Source organism: Phyllobates terribilis, unplaced genomic scaffold (assembly GCF_046119375.1).
Source record: "Phyllobates terribilis strain yellow unplaced genomic scaffold, ASM4611937v1 Scaffold_3__8_contigs__length_932513732, whole genome shotgun sequence".
Lineage (NCBI taxonomy): Eukaryota > Metazoa > Chordata > Amphibia > Anura > Dendrobatidae > Phyllobates > Phyllobates terribilis.
The window spans coordinates 515,794,370-515,821,453 of record NW_027362763.1 but is presented as its reverse complement, the minus strand read 5'-3'; the positions used below and the strand labels follow the sequence as shown (position 1 = coordinate 515,821,453).

Here is a 27,084-nt window from a genome sequence, read left to right as displayed (position 1 = left end):
ATGATAATGCACCATCTCATGCTGCACATAAAACATCTGCATCTCTGGCTCATATGGGCATAAAAGGGGACAAACTTATGGTGTGACCCCCATGCTCCCCTGACCTCTACCCCATTCAGAACCTTTGGAGCATCATTAAAAGGAGTGTCTATGATGGCGGGAGGCAGTTCACATCTAAGCAACAGCTCTGGGAGGGTATTCTGTCCTCATGCAAAACAATTGAAGCAGAAACCATCCAAAACCTGACAAATTCAATGGACAAGACAGTTCAGAAGCTCCTTTCGAACAAGGGGTCCTATGTGAAAATGTAACATCACCTAGAATAAAGTTTTGAGTTGAAAACTGTTTGATTTCAGTTTCTAACAACCTGCTAATGCTTATAATTTCAAAAATGACCATTTTTTTGGTCTTTATTAAAATGAAAAGGTTGAGCGAAAAGTTTGGGGGATCTAAGAGTGTGGCAACCCAGTAGTCATGATTACTTCGAATTCTGACAATATGAGGGTCATGCTGCAGGTAGTGCAGCAAGAAGGCATTTATGTGTCTTGCGCATCTCGGAGCCCCAAAATTATTTTCCGGGCTAGATGCAGCTAAAAATTATTATTAATTTTAAATCTGGTGAAGCTTTAGTATAGATGGTCTAATAGGATCAGTGCTGCACACTGCTACAAAGCCCAAATTATTTTCCAGTCAAGATACAGATAAACATGATTAGTAATTTTAAATCTGGTGGAGCTTATTATAGATGGCCTAATAGAATCAGTGCTGCACACTGCTACAAAGCCCAAATTATTTTCCAGCCAAGATACAGATAAACATGATTAGTAATTTGAAAGCTTAAAACGGTTGGTAGGGTGATTTTAACCAATCATCAAGCTTTTACTCTCCCCAGGATGACACAGGGGTAGAAAAGTCGTTTCGGATCCATGATTTGTTCATCTTTATGAACGTGAGTCTGTCTACATTATCAGTGGAGAGCCGCGTGCGCTTATCTGTCAGCACACCACCAGCAGCGCTGAACACACGTTCAGACAGAACGCTGGCTGCGGGGCATGACAAGATCTCCAAGGCGTAAGTGGCTAGCTCCGGCCATTTATCCAGATTGGAAGCCCAAAAAGAGCAAGGGTCCAGTGACACAGTCATGGCTTCAATGTTTACTTGGAGATACTCCTGTACCATCGTCTCTAGGCGTTGACTATGTGTCAGACTTCTTGTCTCCTGTGGCCTTGCAAAGGATGGGCTAAAAAAGTGGTGAAATGATTCCGCAAAATTGATGTTACCAGCAGATACTGTGGTTCTGTTACGGTTTGAGTGCTGAACACTTGACGGTCCCACGGTTGGCAAGTTGGAACTGTGAGATTCACTACGTGCACCACTGGTGTTTTGTGGAAAAGCACATGTAAGATTCTGCAACAGTCTCTGCTGATACTCCTGCATGCGTGCATCCCTTTCTATGGCAGGAATAATTTCTGAAAATTTACTTTTGTACCAGGGATCTAACAGTGTGGCAACCCAGTAGTCAGGATTATTTCTAATTCTCACAATTCGAGGGTCATGTTGCAGGTAGTGCAGCAAGAAGGCACTCATGTGTGTTGCGCATCCAGGAGCACCAAGTCCCTGTTGTGTTGGTGGCGAGGTAACAATCATGCTTCCTTCCTCTGTCCTCTCCCCCCAACCTCGCACAACAGAAATGTGATCAAGGTCTCCCTCATCTGATGAGTCTTCCATCAGTTCGTCCTCCACTTCTTCCTGGGCTCCTGCACAAGTTTGGCTGCTACCATGCGCCCTGGTAAAACCATCTCCCCCACCCTCACATGCCTGCCGCCTTGGTGCTGCCGACCGTCTGGACCTTGCAGATGTTAGCCCTTCTGCATACAACTCCTCCTCCTCTACTTCCTCCACCTCCTCTTGTGCCACCACCTGACTCCGAATTCTGTTTAACATGTGCTCCAGCATGTAAATCACCGGAATAGTCATGCTGATAATGGCATCGTCAGCACTAAACATCTTCGTCGCCATTTCAAAACTGTGCAGAAGGGTGCATAGGTCCCTGATCTGAGACCACTCCTCCAGCGTGATTTGCCCCACCTCTGGATCTCGTTGGCCCAGGCTATACGTAAGAACGTATTGCACCAGGGCTTGTCGGTGCTGCCACAGTCGCTGCAACATGTGCAGAGTTGAATTCCACCGGGTAGGCACATCGCATTTTAGCCGGTAAAGTGGCAGGCCCAACGACTTCTGTAGAGATGTAAGTCGCTGAGCTGCGGGATGCGAACGGCGAAAGTGAGCACACAGCGACCGTGCCCTCTGCAGAAGGCCATCTAGTCTGGGATAGTGGGCTAAAAATTGCTGGACAACCAGGTTCAACACGTGAGCCATACAAGGCACGTGTGTGACATTGCCCCGGTGAAGGGCCGCACCCAGGTTTGCAGCATTGTTGCACACGGCCTTCCCTGGTTTCAGGTCCAGTGGAGACAACCATTCATGAAATTGGTTCTCCAGAGCTGACCACAACTCCTCAGCTGTGTGACTCACATTTCCCAGACATTTCAATGTAAAAACCGCCTGATGACGTTGAGCCCTACTGCCAGCATATTAAGGAGGTGTGCAGGATTCCTTCTGCGCAGTTAGAAAGCTTGTGGCATGACCAGACAGGCTTTGGGTGCAGGTGGAAGACCGAGAGGAGGTTGAGGAGGCAGAAGCAGTGGAGGAACTTTGACATAAAGAGGATTGACGCACAACTCGTGGGGACGGCAAGACTTGGACAGCAGCCCCTTGTCCTGCTGTCACCATAGTTACCCAGTGCCCAGTCAGCGACATGTAACGCCCCTGTCCATGCCTACTCGTCCAAGTGTCTGTGGTGAAATGCACCCTGTCACACACAGAGTTTCTCAAAGAAGCGGTGATGTTGTGTGCGACATGCTGGTGGAGCGCAGGCACACCTTTCTTTGAGAAGTAGTGCCGACTGGGCATCTGGTACTGGGGCACTGCGACGGACATAAGGTCTCGAAAATCCTCTGTGTCCACCAGGCGGAAAGGCAGCATTTCTGTAGCCAAGAACTTGCAGATGGTGAAATTCAACCTCTTAGCTTTCTCATGGCTAGGAGGAAATGGTCTTTTACTTGTCCACATCTGAGGGACCGAGGGCTGGCTATTGTGCTTAGACGGGGTTGATAAGGGTGTCCCCGGCAAACTGCCGGTCTGTGAGGAAGATGCAGGCGGACATGTTAGGTTGCCTTGATCCAAAGGTGGTGCTATCGATGTCGGACAGCGCTCAACACCAGCTGGTGTTACCACCTCCAAAGAAAATGATGACCTGCCAATCACGCTGGCTGTTGGGGGTAAAGAGGTGGCAGGTCTGCGCCCCAAAACAGGTGTGACTGCTGTCCCCCCAGTCACAGAGGATGAAGAGGCCGCGGATGCACAAGATATGGCAGACGGTGGTTGGCCCGGCCGGCTAGGCCGCATTGTAGCACACTGAGCTTCCCACTGCAACTTATGCTTCATGTCCATGTGCCGGTTCATGCATGAAGTACTCAATCTATGTATTTTTTGGCCTCTACTTAGCTTTTGCTGACAAATGTTACAGATAACACGAGTTGGGTCATCTTTATCGATCTGAAAAAATGCCCAGGCTATGCAAGGCTTAGCACCCATGCGACCTGAAGAGCCACCACGACTTGTGGTGAGAGGCAGAGTTGTGTTTGAGGATGCAGTTGTTGACGTGCTTCCAGTACTACGTCTCTGTCCAGGAAGGCGCAACCTGACCTCGTCATCACTAGCATCTTCCTCCACCTCCTCTGCTGACCTCATCTCTTGGCTGACTGTGGGTTGACAGTAAGTGGGATCTCCAACCTCATCATCATCACCCTGTGCGTTATCACACCCATCGTCCTCAGAGACAACCTGTTCCTGCCCTGACAAAAAACTAAAGTTGTCGCTCCAATCAGGTATTTGAGTCTTATCATCATCTTCCTCATTGTCTCCACCAACAGGAGTTACAGTTTGGGAATGAGGGTCTACATTATGGTCAGAACCTTCTGCGTCTGGTCCTGGATCCGACTCATAAAGATTCTGGGCATCAGTGCAGATCATTTCCTCGTCTGGATTCACAGAAGCGCTGGAGTCGACCTCTGATTCCCAGGCTATAGTATGAGTAAACAGCTCTGCAGACTCAACCATCTGTTCTAACTCATACTCAGACGGGCAGCTGGAGATTTGGGAGCTGTGAGGAAGCAAGTGCGATTGGGGTGACACCTTTGAGGACTGGAGTATTTGTGATGTTGAAGTTGATGTGGAGGAGAGCCCACTTAAAGGAGCACTTGATATCCGTTGAAGCACCTGCTGTTTTTGTGCCTCATCTGGAATTTGTAGCGATTGGCGTGGCCGTAAGAAAGGGATCTTATCACATTGTCCGCTAAAAGAAGTAGACATTTTAGTTTGGCTGGAAGATGGTCTTTCTTCTGCAGATGTTACTGTTGCTTTAACACCTACCCCACGGACACAACCTTTTTTCCCCTTCCCAACACGCCTATTCCCCTTTCCACCAGCAGCAGGCATTTTTCCACTCATTTTGGTGGTTAACTAATTAACAACTCTGGAGTTGTTTGCACAAAAAAACAATGGATGGGAACCGAGCAGAGCTGAGTGGCCAAACTGTGGTATTAGGCCAAAACTATTGGCTGGGTTAGATGCAGAAAAAAATTATATTCAATTTGCAACCTGATGGAGGTCAGTATAGATGGACTAATAGAGAAAGTCCCACACACTGCTAGAAGGCCAAATATTTTTTCAGAGCTAGATGCAGAAAAAAATATATTCAGTTTGCAACCTGATGGAGGTCTGTATAGATGGATTAATAGAACAAGTCCCACACACAGCTAGAAGCCCAATATTTTTTCAGAGGTAGATGCAGAAAAAAATATATTCAGTTTGCAACCTGATGGAGGTCAGTATAGATGGACTAATACAACAAGTCCCACACACAGCTAGAAGCCCAATATTTTTTCAGAGGTAGATGCAGAAAAAAATATATTCAGTTTGCAACCTGATGGAGGTCTGTATAGATGTATTAATAGAACAAGTCCCACACACAGCTAGAAGCCCAATATTTTTTCAGAGGTAGATGCAGAAAAAAATATATTCAGTTTGCAACCTGATGGAGGTCAGTATAGATGGACTAATACAACAAGTCCCACACACAGCTAGAAGCCCAATATTTTTTCAGAGGTAGATGCAGAAAAAAATATATTCAGTTTGCAACCTGATGGAGGTCTGTATAGATGGACTAATACAACAAGTCCCACACACAGCTAGAAGCCCAATATTTTTTCAGAGGTAGATGCAGAAAAAAATATATTCAGTTTGCAACCTGATGGAGGTCAGTATAGATGGACTAATACAACAAGTCCCACACACAGCTAGAAGCCCAATATTTTTTCAGAGGTAGATTCAGAAAAAAATATATTCAGTTTGCAACCTGATGGAGGTCTGTATAGATGGATTAATAGAACAAGTCCCACACACAGCTAGAAGCCCAATATTTTTTCAGAGCTAGATGCAGAAAAAAATATATTCAGTTTGCAACCTGATGGAGGTCTGTATAGATGGATTAATGGAACAAGTCCCACACACAGCTAGAAGCCCAATATTTTTTCAGAGCTAGATGCAGAAAAAAATTATATTCAATTTGCAACCTGATGGAGGTCAGTATAGATGGACTAATAGAATGATGCTATGCCCAAAAGATTTTACTTCACTAGGTGCAGTAAAAAAATTGGTATTCTATACACAGGTGGTATATCTTGCAACACAGATAGGCTACTCCACTGACTAACACACTCTGCAATAGGCCAAAAAGGATTAGCTTTGCTAGATTCAGCCAAATGCTGTGAAAAAAACTTGCACAGCACTGGCACAGACCTGCCTGGCAAAAACTGATAGGAACTGATGTAACCTAGTCCTGAAAAGGACTCCAATTACAATTAGTCTTTACTCCCACAATCTATCTATTTAAGAGCACAGACCTGCATGATAAAAGTCGTAGGAAATGCTGTAACCTAGTCCTTAAAAGGACTGCAATCACAACTATTCCCTACTCCCAAGCTATCTGTAGATTTGTGCGAAAATTGGCTTGAAATTAACAAGATATAGCGCACACAGCAACAGCGGTGCCGACTAACACGCAGCTGCAGCAGTGAGAAAATGGTGGCGACGGGGAAAATGGCTTGGTCTTATAGGGTAAGGACATGTGACATACACTGCCAATGACACATGCCCTTGCTTGTGTGAAAAAAAGCAGTTCGCTCCGTGTGTGCGCTGCTGATAGGCTGACAGATTGCACCTCCCCACTGTAAATGCGGGAAAGAGAAAAAAAAATGGAGATCTTCATTGTTCCTGCAGAGATCCATCCCCTGCCCCTCCCCCCACCCCGCTGTACACTCAAACTGCGTATTAACCCCTTAAGCCCCGCGGGTGGTTTGCACGTTAATGACCGGGCCAATTTTTACAATTCTGACCACTGTCACTTTATGAGGTAATTACTCTGGAACGCTTCAACGGATCCCCCTGATTCTGAGATTGTTTTTTCGTGACATACTGTACTTCATGATTGTGGAAAAATTTCTTCGATATCACTTGCGTTTATTTGTGAAAAAAACGGAAATTTGGTGAAAATTTTGAAAATTTGCAATTTTCAAAATTTGAATTTTTAAGCCCTGAAATCAGAGCGATATGTCACACAAAAGAGTTAATAAATAACATTTCCCACATGTATACTTTACATCAGCACAATTTTGGAACCAAAATTTTTTTTTTTTAGGGAGCTATAAGGGTTAAAAGTTGACCAGCGATTTCTCATTTTTCCAACAAAATTTACAAAACCATTTTTTTAGGGACCACATCACATTTGAAGTCACTTTGAGAGGTCTTTATGACAGAAAATACCCAAAAGTGACACCATTCTAAAAACTGCACCCCTCAAGGTGCTCAAAACCACATTCAAGAACTTTATTAACCCTTCAGGTGCTTCACAGGAATTTTTTGAATGTGGAAGAAAAAAATGAACATTTAACTTTTTTCACAAAAATGTTACTTTAGACCCAATTTTTTTTATTTTCACAGGGGTAACAAGAAAAAATGGACCCCAAAATTTGTTGTGCAATTTCCCCTGGGCACGCAGATACCCAATATTTGGGGAAAAAACACTGTTTGGGCGCACGGCAGGGCTCGGAAGGGAAGGAGCGCCATTTGACTTTTTGATTGTAAAATTTGCTTGAATAATTAGCGGACGCCATGTTGTGTTTGGAGAGCCCATGTGTGCCCAAACTTTGGAGCTCCCCCACAAGTGACCCCATTTTGGAAACTAGACCCCCCAAGGCACCTTTCTAGATGCATAGTAAGCACTTGGAACCCCCAGGTGCTTCACAAATTGATTCGTAACAATGAAAAAGTGAAAAAAAAGACACTTTTTCATTTTTATGAATCAATTTGTGAAGCACCTGAGGGTTCCAAGTGCTCACAATGCATCTAGATAGGTGCCTTGGGGGGTCTAGTTTCCAAAATGGGGTCACTTGTGGGGGAGCTCCAATGTTTGGGCACACAGCGGCTCTCCAAACGCAACATGGTGTCGCTAACAATTTGAGCAGATTTTCCGTTAAATTTGTTAGAGGACACCATGTTGCATTTAGAGAGTCCCTGTGTGCCCAAACATTGGAGCTCCCCCACAAGTGACCCCATTTTGGAAACTACACCCCCCAAGGCACCTATCTAGATTCATAGTGAGCACTTGGAACCCCCAGGTGCTTCACAAATTGATTCGTAACAATGAAAAAGTGAAAAAAAAAACACTTTTTCGTTTTTATGAATCAATTTGTGAAGCACCTGGGGTTCCAAGTGCTCACTATGCATCTAGATAGGTGCCTTGGGTGGTCTAGTTTCCAAAATGGGGTCACTTGTGGTGGAGCTCCAATATTTGGGCACACAGCGGCTCTCTAAATACAACATGGTGTCCGCTAACAAATTTAACGCAAAATTGGCTCAAATTGTTAGCGACACGATGTTGCGTTTGGAGAGCCGCTGTGTGCTCAAACATTGGAGCTCCCCCACAAGTGACCCCATTTTGGAAACTAGACCCCCCAAGGCACCTATCTAGATGCATAGTGAGCACTTGAAACCCCCAGGTGCTTCACTAATTGATTCGTAACAATGAAAAAGTGAAAAAAAAAACACTTTTTCATTTTTATGAATCAATTTGTGAAGCACCTGGGGGTTCCAACTGCTCACTATGCATCTAGATAGGTGCCTTGGGGGGTCTAGTTTCCAAAATGGGGTCACTTGTGGGGGAGCTCCAATGTTTGGGCACACAGGGACTCTCTAAATGCAACATGGTATCCGCTAACAAATTGAATGGAAAATCGGCTCAAATTGTTAGCGGACACCACATTGCGTTTGGAGAGCCCCTCTGTGCCCAAACTTTGGAGCTCCCCCACAAGTGACCCCATTTTGGAAACTAGACCCCCCAAGGCACCTTTCTAGATGCATAGTGAGCACTTGGAACCCCCAGGTGCTTCACAAATTGATTCGTAATAATGAAAAAGTGAAAAAAAAAACACTTTTTCATTTTTACGAATCAATTTGTGAAGCACCTAGGGGTTCCAAGTGCTCACTATGCATCTCGATAGGTGCCTTGGGGGGTCTAGTTTCCAAAATGGGTCACTTGTGGGGGAGCTCCAATGTTTGGGCACACAGGGACTCTCTAAATGCAACATGGTATCCGCTAACAAATTGAATGGAAAATCGGCTCAAATTGTTAGCGGACGCCACATTGCGCTTGGAGAGCCCCTCTGTGCCCAAACTTTGGAGCTCCCCCACAAGTGACCCCATTTTGGAAACTAGACCCCCCAAGGCACCTTTCTAGATGCATAGTGAGCACTTGGAACCCCCAGGTGCTTCACAAATTGATTCGTAATAATGAAAAAGTGAAAAAAAAAACACTTTTTCATTTTTATGAATCAATTTGTGAAGCACCTGGGGTTCCAAGTGCTCACTATGCATCTAGATAGGTGCCTTGGGGGGTCTAGTTTCCAAAATGGGGTCACTTGTGGGGGAGCTCCAATGTTTGGGCACACAGGGACTCTCCAAATGCAACATGATATCCGCTAACAATTTGAGCCGACAATTTGTTAGCGGATATCATGTTGCATTTGGAGAGTCCCTGTGTGCCCAAACATTGGAGCTCCCCCACAAGTGACCCCATTTTGGAAACTAGACCCCCCAAGTCACCTATCTAGATTCATAGTGAGCACTTGGAACCCCAGGTGCTTCACAAATTGATTCATAAAAATGAAAAAGTGTTTTTTTTTTCACTTTTTCATTTTTACGAATCAATTTGTGAAGCACCTGGGGGTTCCAAGTGCTCACTATGCATCTAGAAAGGTGCCTTGGGGGGTCTAGTTTCCAAAATGGGGTCACTTGTGGGGGAGCTCCAAAGTTTGGGCACAGAGGGGCTCTCCAAACGCAATGTGGTGTCCGCTAACAATTTGAGCCGATTTTCCATTCAATTTGTTAGCGGATACCATGTTGCATTTAGAGAGTCCCTGTGTGCCCAAACATTGGAGCTCCCCCACAAGTGACCCCATTTTGGAAACTAGACCCCCCAAGGCACCTATCTAGATTCATAGTGAGCACTTGGAACCCCAGGTGCTTCACAAATTGATTCATAAAAATGAAAAAGTGTTTTTTTTTTCACTTTTTCATTTTTACGAATCAATTTGTGAAGCACCTGGGGGTTCCAAGTGCTCACTATGCATCTAGATAGGTGCCTTGGGGGGTCTAGTTTCCAAAATGGGGTCACTTGTGGGGGAGCTCCAATGTTTGGGCACACAGGGGCTCTCCAAACGCAACATGGCGTCCGCTAACAATTTGATCCGATTTTCCATTCAATTTGTTAGCGGACACCATGTCGCGTTTGGAGAGCCCGTGATGTGCCTAAACAGTGGAGCTCCCCCACAAGTTTCCCCATTTTGGAAACTATACCCCTCAAGGATTTTATTAAGGTGTATAGTGAACATTTTGAACCCAGAGGTACGGCACATTATTTGTTTACATTAGGTCATCATATTGAATAAGTTGTCATTATTCTTGAGCGCAAGTGCTCGCTACTTGAGTTTGCATCGGGTACTCAGGTATGCCCCATGTACAGCGTGTGCTCGAGTGACATGCTCGAGTCCCTGCTCCGCATGTTTCACGGTTATTAGACACCCAAAAAAAAACATGCGGGGATCGCTCGTGCATGGCAGGCAATCCCCGTAAAGTTTTTTGGCCGCGAAGCATATGGGGCAGAGACTCGAGCATGTCACTCAAATACCCACGATACTCAATGCATACCAGAGCACCCGATGCAAACTCAAGTAGCGAGCACTTGCTCTCAACACTAGTCGCCATATCGTCATCTTTTTCTCTTACTTTTGAAAAAAATCCCAACCCCAGCCCTAACCCTAGCACAACCCTAGCCCCAGCACAACCCTAGCCCCAGCACAACCCTAGCCCCAGCACAACCCTAGCCCCAAACCCAGCCCTAACCCTAGCCCAATCCTAACCCAAGAGTTTATTTTTGACGCTGTTCCTTGTGCGGTATAAGTGATTAGACGACTTTATTCTTCGGGTCGGTGTGATTACAGCAATGCCAGAATCATATGGGGTTTTTATGACTGACAGCTGTCACACACTAAAAGACGCATTTTTTGTAAAATCTAGTTTTTGCATCGCCATATTTTGAGAGCTATAATTTTTCCAGATTTTGGCAGACAGTCATGTGATGGCTCGTTTTTTGCGGGATGACTTGACGTTGTTATTGGTGCCATTTTCAGGCACGTGACATTTTTTGATCGCTTTCTATTCCGATTTTTGGGAGGCAGAATAAACAAAAACCAACAATTCAGGAATTGTTTTTTTTTTTTTTTTTATTCCGTTCCGCGTGTGGTAAAATTGATGAGGTAGCTTTATTCTTCGGGTCAGTACGTTTACAGCGGTACCACATTTGTATCATTTTTCTATGTTTTGGCGCTTATACACAATAAAAGCTATTTTATAGAAAAAAATATTTTTTAGTATCGCTTTATTCTGAGAGCTATAACTTTTTTATTTTTCGGCTGATGGAGCTGTATGGCGGCTTGTTTTTTGCAGGACGAGATGGCGTTTTCAGCGGTATCATTTTTATTTATATGCGTCTTTTTGATCGCGTGTTATTCCACTTTTTGTTTGGCGGTATGGAGATAAAGCATTGTCTTTTGCTTCGTTTTTTTTTTTTTTTTTTTTACCGTGTTCACTGAAGGGGTTAACTAGTGGGACAGTTTTATAGGTCAGGTTGTTCCGGACGCGGCGAAACCAAATATGTGTACTTTTATTGTTTTTTTTTTATTTTTTTTATAATAATATTTATTGATGGGTACATTATACTTTTATTTTTGGTGTATTATTTTTTTAATTTTTTTATAATATTTTTGCACATTTTTTTTTTTTTTCCACTTTCACACAGTTTATACACTTTATTACTTTGTCCCACTCTGGGACTTTCACTTTTTTTTTTCTGATCGCCTGCATGGCACAGGAATGGAGCACCATCCTTATGCCATGAAGGCTGTCAGAAGTGCACAGTGTGAAGATTGCTTGGAGATGCACTGCGCATGTCCAAGCAATCTTCCTGCAATCTGGTGACCCGGATGTTGTCATGACGACATCGGGTCGTCATGGCAACACCCGGGAAGCCTTTGCAGACTGCGCTGGAAGCCGGAAGAGGAGGTGAGTATCGCCGATCACCTCCCCTTGCCCCCGCAATGCCGCGATCGACTTTGATCGACTTCGATCACAGCATCGCGGGGGTTAATGTGCTGGGAGCGGTGCGTGACCGCTCCCTGCACATAGTACCGGGTGTCAGCTGTGACAATCAGCTGACACCCGGCGGCGATCGCGCCCGCACAGCCTGTGTGCGCGCGCGATCGCGATGACGTACTAATACGGGTCTGGCTCTTAAGTCCCAGGGCACAGACGCGTATTAGTACGTCAGATGTTATTAAGGGGTTAACATTAATTTTCATCATTACTGAGAAAAAATCCAGTTATGATTTTGGTGCACGAACAGTTATCGAACATAACCTCGAACAGCTGAATTTTTCTCAAATTGTTCGTGTTCGCCGAACGGCTCGAACACCGCCCAAAACAGCTCGAATTTGAGATTGGCGAACAGTTCGAGTAGAACAACGCTCATCTCTAGTGCTGACATTGCTGTATATGTGTGGAGAATACTGGATCTGTACCCTGAGGCTTGCACCTATATAGTGTTTCTTTCTCTCAGGATAGATGGATAGATAGATGTGGATTGATAGATATATAAATAGATAAATATATATAGATAGATATGGATAGATTATAGATAGATAATAGATAGATAGAAAGAGATAATAGATGATAGATAGCTATAGATAAATGATAGATAGATAGATTTATAGATAAATGGATATATTATAGATAGATAATAGATAGATAGATAGATAATAGATATATGGATAGATTATAGATAGATAATAGATAGATAGATAGATAATAGATATATGGATAGATAATAGATAGATAGATAGATAGATAGATAGATAGATAGATAGATAGATAGATAGATAGATAGATAGATAGATAAATAGATGGCTATGGATACTTTTGATTACTTACCTTACAGCTGCACTGTCCGGTCTCTTCAGCACAAGGACATTTTTCAGTTTCCCGATCACAGTTCTCAGGTTTACTTCCGGCTAAAGAGCAGTCACAGCCGACACAATAGGGATAATTTCGGTATCCTACTCTACAACTGGTGCACTTCTCTCCTGAGAAATTTGGACGGCAGAAACAGCAACCTGTGTCTGGATTGCACTGTGTGCTCAGAGATCCTGCACCACCACAATCACATGCCTGAAGGGAAACATAATAAAAATGTCACCGTTAATGTATTTTAGGAGTAGATTTGGAGAGTAGTTGAATAAATATTAAATAGTGAATGTACAATGTTTCACCAATATAATACATTTGGATTTTTGATTTATTTTACTCACTTATACAGCACTATTAATTGCAGAGCACTTTACAGACACTGTTCCCATTGGGGCTCATAATTTACATTCTCTATCAGTGTGTCTTTGGAGGGTGGGAGGAAACCAGAAAACCAGGAGGAAACCCACACAAACACAAGGAGAACATACAAGCTCATTGCAGATGTTGTGCTTGCTGGGATTTGAACCCAGGACCCCAGCGCTGCAAAGCTGCAGTGCTAACCACTGATCCACCGTGCTGCCTCAGTACTCTTCTATAAAACAGTCTCACAGTTACACAATCAAAAAAGGTATAAGGGGCACTCACCACCAGATGAGTATAAAAGATAGCTTTATCATACATAATCCCAGAGAATAGAAGAACAAATAGGTTAACAGTCATTTTTCATGTATCTCAGGCTTCCTCTAAGCTTATAGGAAGATATACGCAAAATGGCTGTTAACCTAACCATTCTCGTATTCCTGTATTATGTGTATCTGAGAATATAGCTATTTTTCATTCGCATGTGATGGTTAGTGCCCCTTATACCTTTTTTAAATTGTGGAATTATATTGATCTTTAATAAGGTTGAGCACCACAGAAGATGTTTGCTGCTAAATGAACTTTCCAAGTTTCATGACATAAATGTGACTCTAGGAGTAAATTCTTAAAATTACAGCTCTACATTCTTACAAAATGATTAATTGAAGACCCTAATTAAAACTCCCTTAGAGGAACTAATAAAAAGTGCAAACATTTTTAATGTTTTTACAAATATTTAAAATGAATCTACTATATAATTGTCTTATCCCGTCTGTCTGTCTGCCTGTCTGTCTGTCTGTCTGTCCTGGAAATCCCGCGTCGCTCATTGGTCCGGCAGCGGCCAATCAGCGCCGCGGGATTTCTGAAAAAAGATGGCGGCCGTTAGCGGCTCATTTGGCGGACGGAGGTCAGCGGCGATGCAGCGGGGAGATGAGCGGCGCTAGCAGCACAACTACCCCGACCGGCGCCGCTGACCTCCATGCGGCTAAAGTCGGAAGATTAGCGGCTTGTCCCGCTGATCTCCCGACAGCAAGTGTGAACGGAGGACCGGGGAGCGGCGCCGCCGGTCGGGATGCTTCTGCTGCGAGCAGCCGCTCAACTCCCGGCTTCTCGCAGCAGAAGGAGCCGCACAGGCAGCGCCGCTCCCCGATCCTCGCTAATACGGAGCCGCACAAGCAGCACCGCTTCCGGGCCCACACTAATACGACGCTGATTGGTCGCGGTGGCCGGCCGCGACCAATCAGCGAGATGGGCGGCAAATTTAAATGCCGCTCTGCTGATTGGTCGCGGTGGTCGTCCGCGACCAATCAGCAAAATGGGCGGCAAATGTAAACGCCACTGTGCTGATTGGTCGCGGTGGCCGGCTGCGACCAATCAGCGAGATGGGCGGCAAATTTAAACGCCGCTCTGCTGATTGGTCGCGGTGGCAGGCCGACCGCGACCAATCAGTGAGATGGGCGGCAAATTTAAATGCCGCTCTGCTGATTGGTCGCGGTGGTCGTCCGCGACCATTCAGCAAGATGGGCGGCAAATGTAAACGCCACTGTGCTGATTGGTCGCGGTGGCCGGCTGCGACCAATCAGCGAGATGGGCGGCAAATTTAAACGCCGCTCTGCTGATTGGTCGCGGTGGCAGGCCGCGACCAATCAGCGAGATGGGCGGCAAATTTAAACGCCGCTGTGCTGATTGGTCGCGGTGGCCGACCGCGACCAATCAGCGAGATGGGCGGCAAATTTAAACGCCGCTCTGCTGATTGGTCGCGGTGGCCGGCTACCGCGACCAATCAGCGAGATGGGCGGCAAATTTAAACGCCGCTCTGCTGATTGGTCGCGGTCGGCTACCGCGACCATTCAGCGAGATGGGCGGCAAATTTAAATGCCGCTCTGCTGATTGGTCGCAGCCGGCCACCGCGACCAATCAGCGAGATAGCCGGCAAATTTAAACGCCGCTCTGCTGATTGGTCGCGGTGGCCAGCCGCGACCAATGATCGAGATGGGCGGCAAATTTAAACGCCGCTCTGCTGATTAATCGCGGCCGGCCACCGCGACCAATCAGCGAGATGGATGGCAAATTTACACGCCGCTCTGCTAATTGGTCGCAGCCGGCCACCGCGACCAATCAGCGAGATGGGCAGCAAATTTAAACGCCGCTCTGCTGATTGGTCACAGCCGGCCACCGCGACCAATCAGCGAGATAGCCGGCAAATTTAAACGCCGCTCTGCTGATTGGTCGCGGTGGCCGGGAGCGACCAATGATCAAGATGGGCGGGAAAATTTAAACGCCGCTCTGCTGATTGGTCGCGGCCTGCCACCGCGACCAATCAGCGAGATGGGCGGCAAATTTAAACGTCGCTCTGCTGATTGGTCGCGGTGGCCGGCCGCGACCAAACAGCGAGATGGCCGGCAAATTTAAACGCCGCTCTGCTCATTGGTCACGGTGGCAGGCAGCGACCAATCAGCGGGATGGGCGGCAAATCTAAACGCCGCTCTGCTGATTATACGCGGCCGCCGGACGACCGCGACCAATCAGCGAGATTGGCGCCAAATGTAAACAACGCTCTGCTGATTGGTCGCGGATGCCAGACGCGACCAATCAGCGAGATTGGCACCAAATTTAAACAACGCTCTGCTGATTGGTCGCTGACTCCAGACGCGACCAATCAGCGAGATTGGCGCCAAATTTAAACAACGCTCTGCTGATTGGTCGCGGACGCCAGACGCGACCAATCAGCGAGATTGGCACCAAATTTAAACAACGCTCTGCTGATTGGTCGCTGACTCCAGACGCAACCAATCAGCGAGATTGGCGCCAAATTTAAACAATGCTCTGCTGATTGGTCGCGGCTGCCAGCTGCGACCAATCAGCGATATGGGCGGCAAATTTAAACCCCGCTCTGCTTATTGGTTGCGGTGGCCGGCCGAGATCAATCAGCGATTTTGGTGCCAATTTGAAACACCGCTCTGCTAATTGGTCGCGGTCGCCGGCCGCGACCAATAAGCAGTATTGGCGCCAAATTTAAACCCCGCTCTGCTGATTAGTCGCGGTCTCCGGCCGCGACCAATCAGCAATATTGGCGCCAAATTTAAACACCGCTCTGCTGATTGGTCGCGGTCGCCGGCAGTGACTAATCTGCGATATAGGCGCCAAATTTTAACACCGCTTTGCTAATTGGTCGCGGTTGCCGGCCTCGACCAATCAGCGATTTTGGCGCCAAATTTAAATACCGCTCTGCTGATTGCGCCCGGTCGGCCGCATACCTATTCTAGAATACCCGATGCGTTAGAATCGGGCCACCATCTAGTATAAAATATAAAGGTTTAAACTATCCCCATTTTTCCAAGCGTAAATAGTGAAACTAAAAAATCTAACATATTTGACATTGCCATTTGTGTAATTATTACAACTAATAAAATATAAAAATATTTTTGCCATATAGTGAAAGCTGAAAAGGAAAGAATCAAAATGTCTGAACTAGCACTTTTTTGCAGATGCACATCAACCCACTCCCCGAAAAAAAAATACAAGAAAAATGTTTTATATACCCCAATAAGTATCAATAGAAACATCATCTCAGTTCACAGAAAACAAGCCCCACAAACTGTCCAAAAATAAAAAAAATGTATGAATCTCAGACCATGGCGACACAAACCAAATTTTTCATTTTTACAAAGTTCAAAGCCTTAAAAACAAAACCCTAAAAAATTAAGCAAAATTGTGTTTTTCTTAAGTATTTCATTGTTACTAGAATTTTTCATTTCTTTTCAATAGATCATATGGTAAATTGAAAATAACCAAAACTGCAACTCATCCCACAGTAAAACAAGCTCGCAAACGGCTATGCCAACACAAAAATAAACAAAAATAACACGTTATGACTGTTGGAAGAAGAGGAGGAAAAAACAAAAGCGCAAAAATTAAAAATCGACCGATTCTTGAGGGGTTAATTTACTTGATGATTACTTCTTTAAAGGTAATCCATCAGCATTGCTATATAATCTGAGAGCAACATGATGTAGGGGCTGAGAACGTGATTCCATTAATGTGTCAAGTACTACACCGTGTGTTGCTGTTTCAATAAAATCTGTGTTTTATCAGCAGGAGATTATCTTTACAAGACTAGGTGTATCATGCCTCCTAGTCAACTGCTCTGTGTAACCACGCCCCATCAACAATCAGCAGCTTAATGTCAAGGTACAGTGTACAAAGAAAGCTGTCAAAGAGTGGTGTGGATGGAGTTATACAGAGCTCAGCATTCTGAGCACTGCTAGAACTTCAAAAGATAAAACAGTGATTGTATGAAAATCACAGAATGCAGAGCAGCAAGTAAAACATCACAGCCCCTATATCATGCAGCTCTGGGATTCCATAGCAAATACCTGGTGACAGATGGCCTTTAACCGGTTAAGGACCGCCCACTGTACATAAACGTCGGCGCTGCCTGGGCTCTGTGCAGCACCGACGTTTGAAAATGGTGGGTGGTCCCGCAGCGCTCAGGACCCAGGGTTCTGTAAGCGCTGCGGTTCCGGTGCAGAGCGATAGCTCTGACAGGGGACATCATCGGGACCTGATTGGATCAGGTCCCAATGATGTTAACCCTTTGCTATCTTCTATATGCCGCTATCTATAGTGATCGCGGCATATAGAAGATAGTGAGAGGGGAGGGGGTCGTCTACTTACCTCTCCGATGGCCCCCTGATATCTTCCAGGACCTGCCGTTGTTATCGCAGCTGGAGGTCACATGACCACCTCCGGATCTGCCATATATGGTGTCCTGCTGAGCTCAGCCTGCAGCTGAAGCCTGGCAGGAGACACTGACTGTGAAACAGTCAGCAAAGATGTCATGTAATGTAATACATGTCTATTACATTGCATGAGATCAGTGATTAGAAAAATAAAAATTAATGTCCCATACAGGGACTAAGTAGAAATGTAAAAAAAAGTCTAAAAAATGTTTTCAAACTGTTAAAAAAAAAATCACAAAATAAATACAAATAAATAAATAAAATATTAAACCAATAAATACGTATATTAATGCAAAAACAAAAAAAGTACACATATTTGGTATCGCCGCATCCGAAACAACCCGATCTATAAAACTGTTACACTAATTAACTCGTACTGTGCACACCGTGATAAAAATAAATAAAAAACGGAGCAAAAAACTATGCTTTTTCATCATATCGCCAAACAAAAAGTGGAAAAAAATGCGATCAAAAAGCAAAATGGAAATAAAAATGGTACCGCTGAAAACGTCATCTTGTTCTGCAAAAAAAAAGCCGCAATACAGCTCCATCAGCTGAAAAATAAAAAAGTTATAGCTCTCAGAATAAAGCAATGCAAAAAAATATTTTTTTCTATAAAATTGTTTTATTGTGTAAAAGCGCCAAAACATAAAAAAAATACAGTAAGTGTAGTATCGCTGTAAATGTACTGACCCGAAGAATAATGCTGCCTTATCACTTTTACCACATGCAGAATGGCATAAAAAAACCCTCAAAAAACAATTCCCGAATTATTGGTTTTTGTTAATTTTACCTCCCAAAAAATGGAATAGAAAGCAATCAAAAAATGTCACGTACCCAAAAATGGTACCAATAAAAATTTCAACTCATCCCGCAAAAAACAAGCTGTCACATGACTCTGTCGGCTGAAATATGGAAGAATTATAGCTCTCAAAATATGGCGATGCAAAAACTAGATTTTGCAAAAAAAAGCGTCTCTTAGTGTGTGACAGCTGTCAATCATAAAAACCCGATATAAATCTGGTATCTCTGTAATCGCACCGACCCGAAGAATAAAGTAATCTCATTACTTATACCGCACGAGGAACGGCGTAAAAAATAAATAAAACCAATTCTTCACCTGCTACTGATATGTTTATTATGTCTCCCAAAGATCGCAGTAAGGCTCTGCTCACATTTATCCTGCGCTCTGTGCTGAGCACTTACACCAGAGTTTCCGTGTAAATCTCTTAAATACGTGATTCAGACGGAACCCATGACGGAAGATTCCCTGTAAAGAGGCAGATATAGGCCACTGTGGATGCCATCTGGCCTGTGATCCCACAGTGTCAGTTTTTTTAGGCGTGCATAAAAGTGCGGTTGGCCACAGTTTTGTGCACTTCTGAAAAAAAGGACACCGCTAAACAGAGGCCAGACGGAGTCCAGAGTAACTCTGCTGCCTCATTACAGTGAATGGATCCCGCAGGGGTTTCATCTGAATTACATCACTTTAGATTTAGATGGAAACCCCGATGTAAGTGCTCAGCCTCGAGCGCCGGATAAATGTTACGCAAAATGTTCCCAATAAAAGCTTCAACTCAGTCCTCAAAAAAAGCTAGTCCCCACTCAGGTCCGTCATCTGTTAAAAATATTCCAAGTTACTGGTAGCAGAAAGGCTCTGGAAAAGGGAAATGGCCCTTGCCCCCAAAAGAAATTATGGGGTATTGCTACTTTTAGAAGAAATTGTGTGACACATTTTGGCACCAATTTTACCCATTGCCCTGTGTGAAAATGTAAAATCAGGGGGTAAAACATTTTTTTGTGGTAAAAATGTAATTATGTTTTTTTCACTGCCCAATGGTATAAATTTAAAAATGAAAAAATACTCACTACTTCCCTAGATGAATTCCTTGAGAGGTGTAGTTTACAAAATGGGGTCACTTGTGGGGGTTTCTGCTGTTTCGGCATGTCAGCGACTCTTCAAATGTGACATGGTGTCTGCAACCTATCCCAGCCAACATAGCGTCCTTTCTCTTCCGAACCCTGCCGTACACCAAAGCAGTGGTTTTCCCCCATATATGGGGTATCGGCGTACTCAGGAGAAATTGCACAACAAATTTCATGGTGCAATTTCTCCTGTTATCCTTATGATAATGCAAAATTAGGGAATGAAAAACATTTTTTTGTGGGAAAAATGTGAAAATTTTATTTTTACGGCTCAATATTATAAACTTCTGTGAAGCACCTGGGGGTGCAAGGTGCTCACCACACATCTAGATAAGTTCCCTAAGGGGTCTATTTTCCAAAATGGTGTCACTTGTGGGGGGTTTCCACTGTTTAGGCACATCAGGCGCTCTCCAAACGCAAAATGGCGTCTGCTAATTATTCAAACAAATTTTACATTCAAAAAGTCTAATGGCGCTCCTTCCCTTCCAAACCCTGCAGTGCCCCAAACAGTGGTTTTCCCTCACATATGGGGTATCAGCATACTCAGGAGAAATTGCACAGCAAATTTCATGGTGCAATTTCTCCTTTTACCCTTATGATAATGCAAAATTAGGGGAGGAAAAACATTTTTTGTGGGAAAAATGTGAAAATTTTATTTTTACAGCTCAATATTATAAACTTCTGTGAAGCACTTGGGGGTGCAAGGTGCTCACCACATATCTAGATAAGTTCCCTAAGGGGTCTAGTTTCCAAAATGGTGTCACTTGTGGGGGGTTTCCACTGTTTAGGCACATCAGGAGCTCTCCAAACGCAACATGGCGTCAGCTAATTATTGAAACAAATTTTACATTCAAAATGTCTAATGGCGCTCCTTCCCTTCCGAACCCTGCAGTGCCCCAAACAGTGGTTTTCCCTCACATATGGGGTATCAGCACGCTCATGAGAAATTGCACTACAAACTGTGTATTCAATTTTTTCCTGTTACCCTTGTGAAAATAAAAAAATTGGGTCTAAAGTAACATTTTTGTGAAAAAAAGTTAAATGTTCATAGTTTTCTTCCACGTTCCAAAAATTCCCGTGAAACACCCGAAGGGTTAATAAACTTCTTGAATGTGGTTTTGAAAACCTTGAGGGATGCAGTTTTTAGAATGGTGTCACTTTGGGGTATTTTCTGTCATAAAGGCCCCTCAAAATCACTTCAAATAAGATGTGGTCCCTGTTTTTGTAAATTTTGTTGGAAAAATGAGAAATCGCTGGTCAAATTTTAACCCTTATAGCTTCCTAACAAAAAAAAAATTTGGGTTCCAAAATTGTGCTGATGTAAAGTAGACATGTGGGAAATGTTATTTATTAACTATTTTGTGTGATATATCTCTCTGATTTAAGGGCATGACAATTCAAATTTTAAAAATTGCAAAATTTTCAAAATTTTTGCCAAATTTCCAATTTTTTCACAAATAAACGCAAGTGATATTGAATACATTTTACCACTATCATGATGTACAATATGTCATAAAAAAAATCTCAGAATCAGGGGAATCCGTTGAAGCGTTCCAGAGTAATTACTTCATAAAGTGACAGTGGTCAGAATTGAAAAAATTGGCCCGGTCACGAAGGCAAAAACGGGCTCTGGCGCGAAGTGGTTAAGTAAGAATTAAAAATGATACCATTAGATACAATTTTTTTGTTGCACTAGTCTAAAAAAAAAAAGTTCAAAGGGTCAAGATAGGGAAGTTTGAGCTATTAAAAAAGATACTAATACTATATTAAGATTGTAAGATAGTAATATAAATTGTAAGATAACATATTAACAGGGTCAGTGTTAGCTTAAAATACCATTTTGCTGCTCGATTTGCTATGCAGATTTAGTTTCGGCACAACTTTTAAACTACTTTTTTTGGAGTATAACCATAGCTTTTGTAAACACTTCTAAGAAAACTGACATAAAGAAAAATAAAATTCTATTCTTTTCTTCTTGTTTAATAAAGATCAAAACAGCTGAAAATACTTTTTACACTGATAACGGCTATTCTGGGAGATGAGAAAATTATTAAATGTGATAAGATCACAAAAGAAAAAAATTCACTTTCTGTTCCTTGTTAAAAAATCAGAAGTAGAATTATTGAAAATAGATACTTCTAGTAAATAAAGTCTGATACTGTTGCATAAGAACTGAAATACATGGTAGTTAGGGGACTGAAGAAATGATTGTGTGTGTCATTATTTACTTATTGCTGGATGTTAGGGGATAGGTTTAGAGGAGGGTAGGTTCAAGCCACTTTAACAAACTATGGGCTTTATGTATTATATTATTACAAAATAAATTAAAGGTTGTTAACAAGATTCGAACAAAGATAGAAAATAGTTTTATAAGACACTAGACCATTCAGTTGTAGCTGAAGCAGAGTTTGTTTTGCCTTGGGAAGGGAATGTTTGCTGCCCTTGCTTTGAATATAAACATTCTGGCCAGAGCAGGGTTGTGTGTTGGCACCCTCACTGACACCTAGCACCAGGGGTACTTGCCCCACCATAATCTTTTTATAGCCAACCACATGTGACTTTGGCAGTCTCTTACACAATCTGTTTTAAACCCAATTTTACCTGGTTATCACTGGTAATTTAAAACCCTGATTTTGTACTATTTACAATGGTATATGATTACATCTAATTATTTCCATATATTGTGTAGCTATTTACCAGCCAAAATGATGTATAAATCGTCCAGAACTCTCAGATACATCGTTGATCAAATCTTCCTTTATTTAGTCCATACTTAAAAATGTAAAAAGTCATAATCACTTGCATTCCCATAATCGACAACGTGTTTTGAAAAACAGTGTTTTATCAGACAGTAAGCTCTCCATTAAATATTTCACAACTAGAGATAATCAAATCGATCAGCAGAGTATTGATTGTGAGTCAAATTTCCTGATATCTGCTTGTCCCAAAATTGGAATATGGTGTGTTAAGGAACTATTGTTAAAGAACATTGAAAATGGGAGTGGTAGTCAGTGTTTTATTAATAAACCAAAGATTCAAGTGACAGGGAGGTGCTGTAGCTGCATAGTCAGTGTAACTGTGAATTTGTAGATCCATGATATACTGCATTTTTTTTAAATCTTCATACACTGCAATTGCAAACCAATAGGGTAATTTAATACTCTATGTCCTTATTTTGCTAGTAAATAAGAATCCCGAAACCTAAGTTTCTTTGTCCCAGGCAGGGAAGCCATATTTTTTTATTATTATTACATGAATCAGAAATCTCCAAAATACCAAAATTTAAAATCAACTCTCTACCTTCCAAGTATGCATGGTGTTAAATATTTTCATCTTTTTTTGCACACTTTATAGTTGTAGTAGTTCATAATTAGACCTGTACATGCCACCTGAATACAGGAGCCTATTGCAGGTGCTAGCCCTTTGGATGCAAACTAACAAGGTTTTCTTGTCCCTATATTTTTTGTAAAGTACAATGGGTATATTTAAAAAAAATGATAAAATGGACACGCTTAATTTTTTTAAATTCCTGTTTCAGTAGTCCAATTTATCGACTATGCGCCCAACGACCAAACTGCACGCTGTAGCCGTATTTTCATTTTGAGGCATGAACCTACATTTACCTGCTTTGCAACGCAGCATTTTGGATTATGTTGCATTTTTGTTGAAGGGGGAGGTGATTTAAAAAAATAATAAATAAAAGTTAAGGTGTTACAATTGTTTTAGTAGTTGAATTTAATAACCGTATGAGACACAACCATACTGCAGTTTGTTGCTGCAAATTACTTACCATGCCAGTATTTTGATGCCCTACTATTAGATTAGGCAGGCTGCCCAGCACTATATAAGTGAACCCCATTGGGACAGACACCCTAGTTTACAAGGCCGACATACAGTAGACGGGCTTGGCTGAACCATGTCACAAAAACAAATACAAAGTGCATAAACATATAAATATGAGGTAATGGTCGATATTTTATGCACTTTATATTTATTTTTGTGCAGGGTGCAGCCAAGCTCATCTATGTTGGCCTCGTAAACTAGGGTTTCTGTCCCCGTGAGTTACACTTCTATAGTGCTGGGCAGCCCGCCTAATCTAATAATATGGGTGTCACTAACAGGCTGTAAGACAGACACTGCGCACTACCTGTGTGTAACCAGCGCCCTATAGAATCATTTTTTAGCGTGCAGTGTCATTACTAAGCAATCACCCCATCCATGAATTAGTAGGTTGTGAGTGATTGTCTCATCACTATTTTGCACCTGTGTTGCCTCTACTTTTATAAAGGGGGACTTGCTGTGTCCTGTTAGTACATGAGTTTTTGTGATCTGGGCAGGAAGATACCTAGCTGCCATCATTTCTTACAGAAAAATTTGTAAATCTGTATTCAGTAAAGACAGATTATTCCAAGGAAAGGCGATGGCAGTTGGTGCTTTTAAAATTCTATGGAAGGGGATAGGGGGAGGACGGATATAGAGGCAGATCCATACATTCTACTGCAAGTTCTCCTGAAACAACAGTTACAGTTGTCCTTTAAACATTATGAGCACCAACTGTCATCTCCAATCTCAGTAATGGGAAATCTATATTGACTAAAGACAGATTTTACCAGTGAATTGAGCATTTTTAGACTGAATGATCAGGAGTAGAATGAAGCAGAATTTTCTAATTTAATGTATTACAAAGTTTCTTATTTTCACGTGGACTATTGATTTATGAAAATAAATAAATAGTGCTTAATTTTTAAGTAGTCTAACACGTCTGATACTGAAGTGTTTTGTTAAATAGCCCGTTATTTACCACAGGTTACCATCCATTTTTATCTAGCTCGATAGGTTATGACTTGGACATTAATAAGGTTGTGTCTGTATTAATGAGTTGATAAGAGGGTTAAATACAGTCCTGGGAGCTGTCCAGATGTTACACACTCAGTTCATGGCAATTAAAAGGCTTTGCAGTATTGTAATTTGTGGCACATTTATTTGCTGTAAATCAGTTTTTTAGGAGAATAACCGACAAAGTAGGCAATCATCTTTATTCACAAATATTCACAATGGAGTGGTAGACTATCTATACATAATTTCATTTAAGGTTATGAAAGATCATATGCTACCATGCACCTAGAGGAACAAAAACCTGCAGACATGGTGACCGGGCTCCATTTTCTTACAATTTACATAGCTACTAATATATAGCATAACAATTAGCTTCCTTATGTTACTTTTTTTCTTTATTTTATTATTTTAACATTATTTAAATGGAACCTGTCAGCAGGTTTTTACTATTTAATCTGAGAACAGCATAATATAGGGGCAGAGAGCCTGATTCCAGGGATATGTCACTTGCTCAGCAACTTGCTGTAATTTCAATACAATTAGTGCTTTATCAGCAGGAGATTATCACTAGGAGACGAGGAGTATTATGTATGGCAGAGCAGCTAATCTGTGTAACCCAGCCCCCACTATTATTAATATTATTATTTATTTTTAGAGCACCACTAATTCCATGGTGCTGTACATGAGAAGTGGTTACATACAAAATACAAATGTAAAATACAGTGAGCAGACTAACAATGACCGAGTGAGCTTACATTCTACAGGATAATGGGGAAGGAGACAGTAGGTTAGGGAATTGTGGCAACTTCAGTGATGGTGAGGTGTCAGGGGATTATTGCAGGCTGTAAACTTTCTTGAAAAGATAGGTTTTTAAGTTCAGTCTGAAGGTTCCGAGTGTGGCAGATAATCAAATTTGTTGCGGTACATAATTCCTGAGGATGGGGGATACTCGGTAAAAGTCTTGGAGATGATTGGGTGAGGAATATAGGAGGGTAGAGGAGAGAAGGAGGTCCTGGGAGAACTGGATGTTGTGTGTTGGAAGATATTGGGAGATTAGTTCATAGATATACATAGGAGACAGTTATGGATGGCTTTGTAGGTCAGTGTTAGCACAGGAGTAGCGTGGGGAGAGATATATTAGTCAAGCAGCAGAGGTAAGGATGGACTGGAGAGTTGTGAGAGTGTTAGCAGGGAGGCAACAGAGGAGGATATTGCAATACGGGAGAGGATGAGGGCATGTACTAACATTTTAGTAGATTTAGGGTTCAGTACTGAGGAGAGTGTGGTGTGTTAGATAGATCAGCTAGGGGGGTTAGGTGAGATGGCGGAAAGATGATGAGTTCAGTTTTGTCCACATTGAGTTTTGGGAAGTGAGAGGAGAAGAAGGAGGATATGGCTGAGAAATACTCTGGGATTCTGGAGAGCAAAGCGGTGATATCTGGGCCAGAGAGGTAGATCTGAGTAAAATCAGCAAATAGGGGATAATGAAAGCCATGGGACTTTATCAGTTGTCCAAGGCCAAAGGTATAGATCGAGAAGAGTAGGGGTCCCAGGACAGAACCTTGAGGGACACCAACAGAAAGAGGTGGGATGAGGAAGTAGTATGGGAGTGGGAGACGGCCAATGAGGAGATCAAGGAGAAGGCAATGTCTTTGACGCCAAGGGAAGAGAGGATTTGTAGTAGGAGGGAGTGGTGTAATGTGTCGAAGGCAGAGGACAGGTTTAGAAGGACAAGTATAGGGAATTGTCTGTTAGCTTTTGCAGTATGTAAGTCGTCAGTAATTTGTCAGGGCAGTTTCGGTGGAGTGGTGTAGAGGGAAGCCGGATTGTAGGTTGTCAAAAAGTGAGTTAGATGAGAGGTGGGAGGAAAGTTCAGCATGGACATGCTGTTCGAGGAGTTTGGAGGTGAATGGGAGCAGCGGTATGGGACAATAGCTGAATGTAGAGGTCAGGGAGAGAGATGATTTCTTCAGAATAGGTGTTCATATAGGCATATTTGAAAGCTGAAGGGAAGGTCCCAGAAGTTAATGATGAGTTGAAGAGATGAGTAGCTCTCTCAAATTCTATAGCAAAAACCTGTTAACAGATTCCTTTTAAGGCTCCCATACACATTAGACTAAGGTCGGCCAACAGTTTAATGTGTATGAGGCCCTCCCAATTGTCTCCTACAGAAGATGTCTGATTTTGGATTGCCAATTCCTTTATTCTCCTAGAGGTTAATTGCCATCAGAGGAGTCTGGCAGTGGTAGAGAACATAGGAGCACTCAGCTGAGTGAGTTCTCTGTGTGTGGATGAGTCGGGAGAAAAAGCTTTTGAAAAACAATCGACTGAACCATCTATCTGTTTTGCATGAGACCCCTTAGTATTTACTGAGGATTTTATACTTTTTCGTCCTGTTTCAGGCAATATCTTAACTTAAAAATATAAATATAATCCAGTTTCAATTCTCGAACAATGATAT

The 27,084-nt window shown here is 42.8% G+C and overlaps 1 protein-coding gene across 6 annotated transcripts in view; it reads right to left on the bottom strand.

Moving 5' to 3' along the window:
* Positions 1–27,084, bottom strand: part of LAMA2 (laminin subunit alpha 2) — a 1,447,346-nt gene that overhangs the window by 567,201 nt on the left and 853,061 nt on the right. For all 6 annotated transcript variants that reach the window (XM_073676060.1, XM_073676058.1, XM_073676059.1 and 3 more), the window contains one exon: positions 12,724–12,960. In XM_073676060.1, coding sequence (XP_073532161.1) covers positions 12,724–12,960 — 237 coding nt within the window. The remainder of the gene's footprint in view (positions 1–12,723; positions 12,961–27,084) is intronic.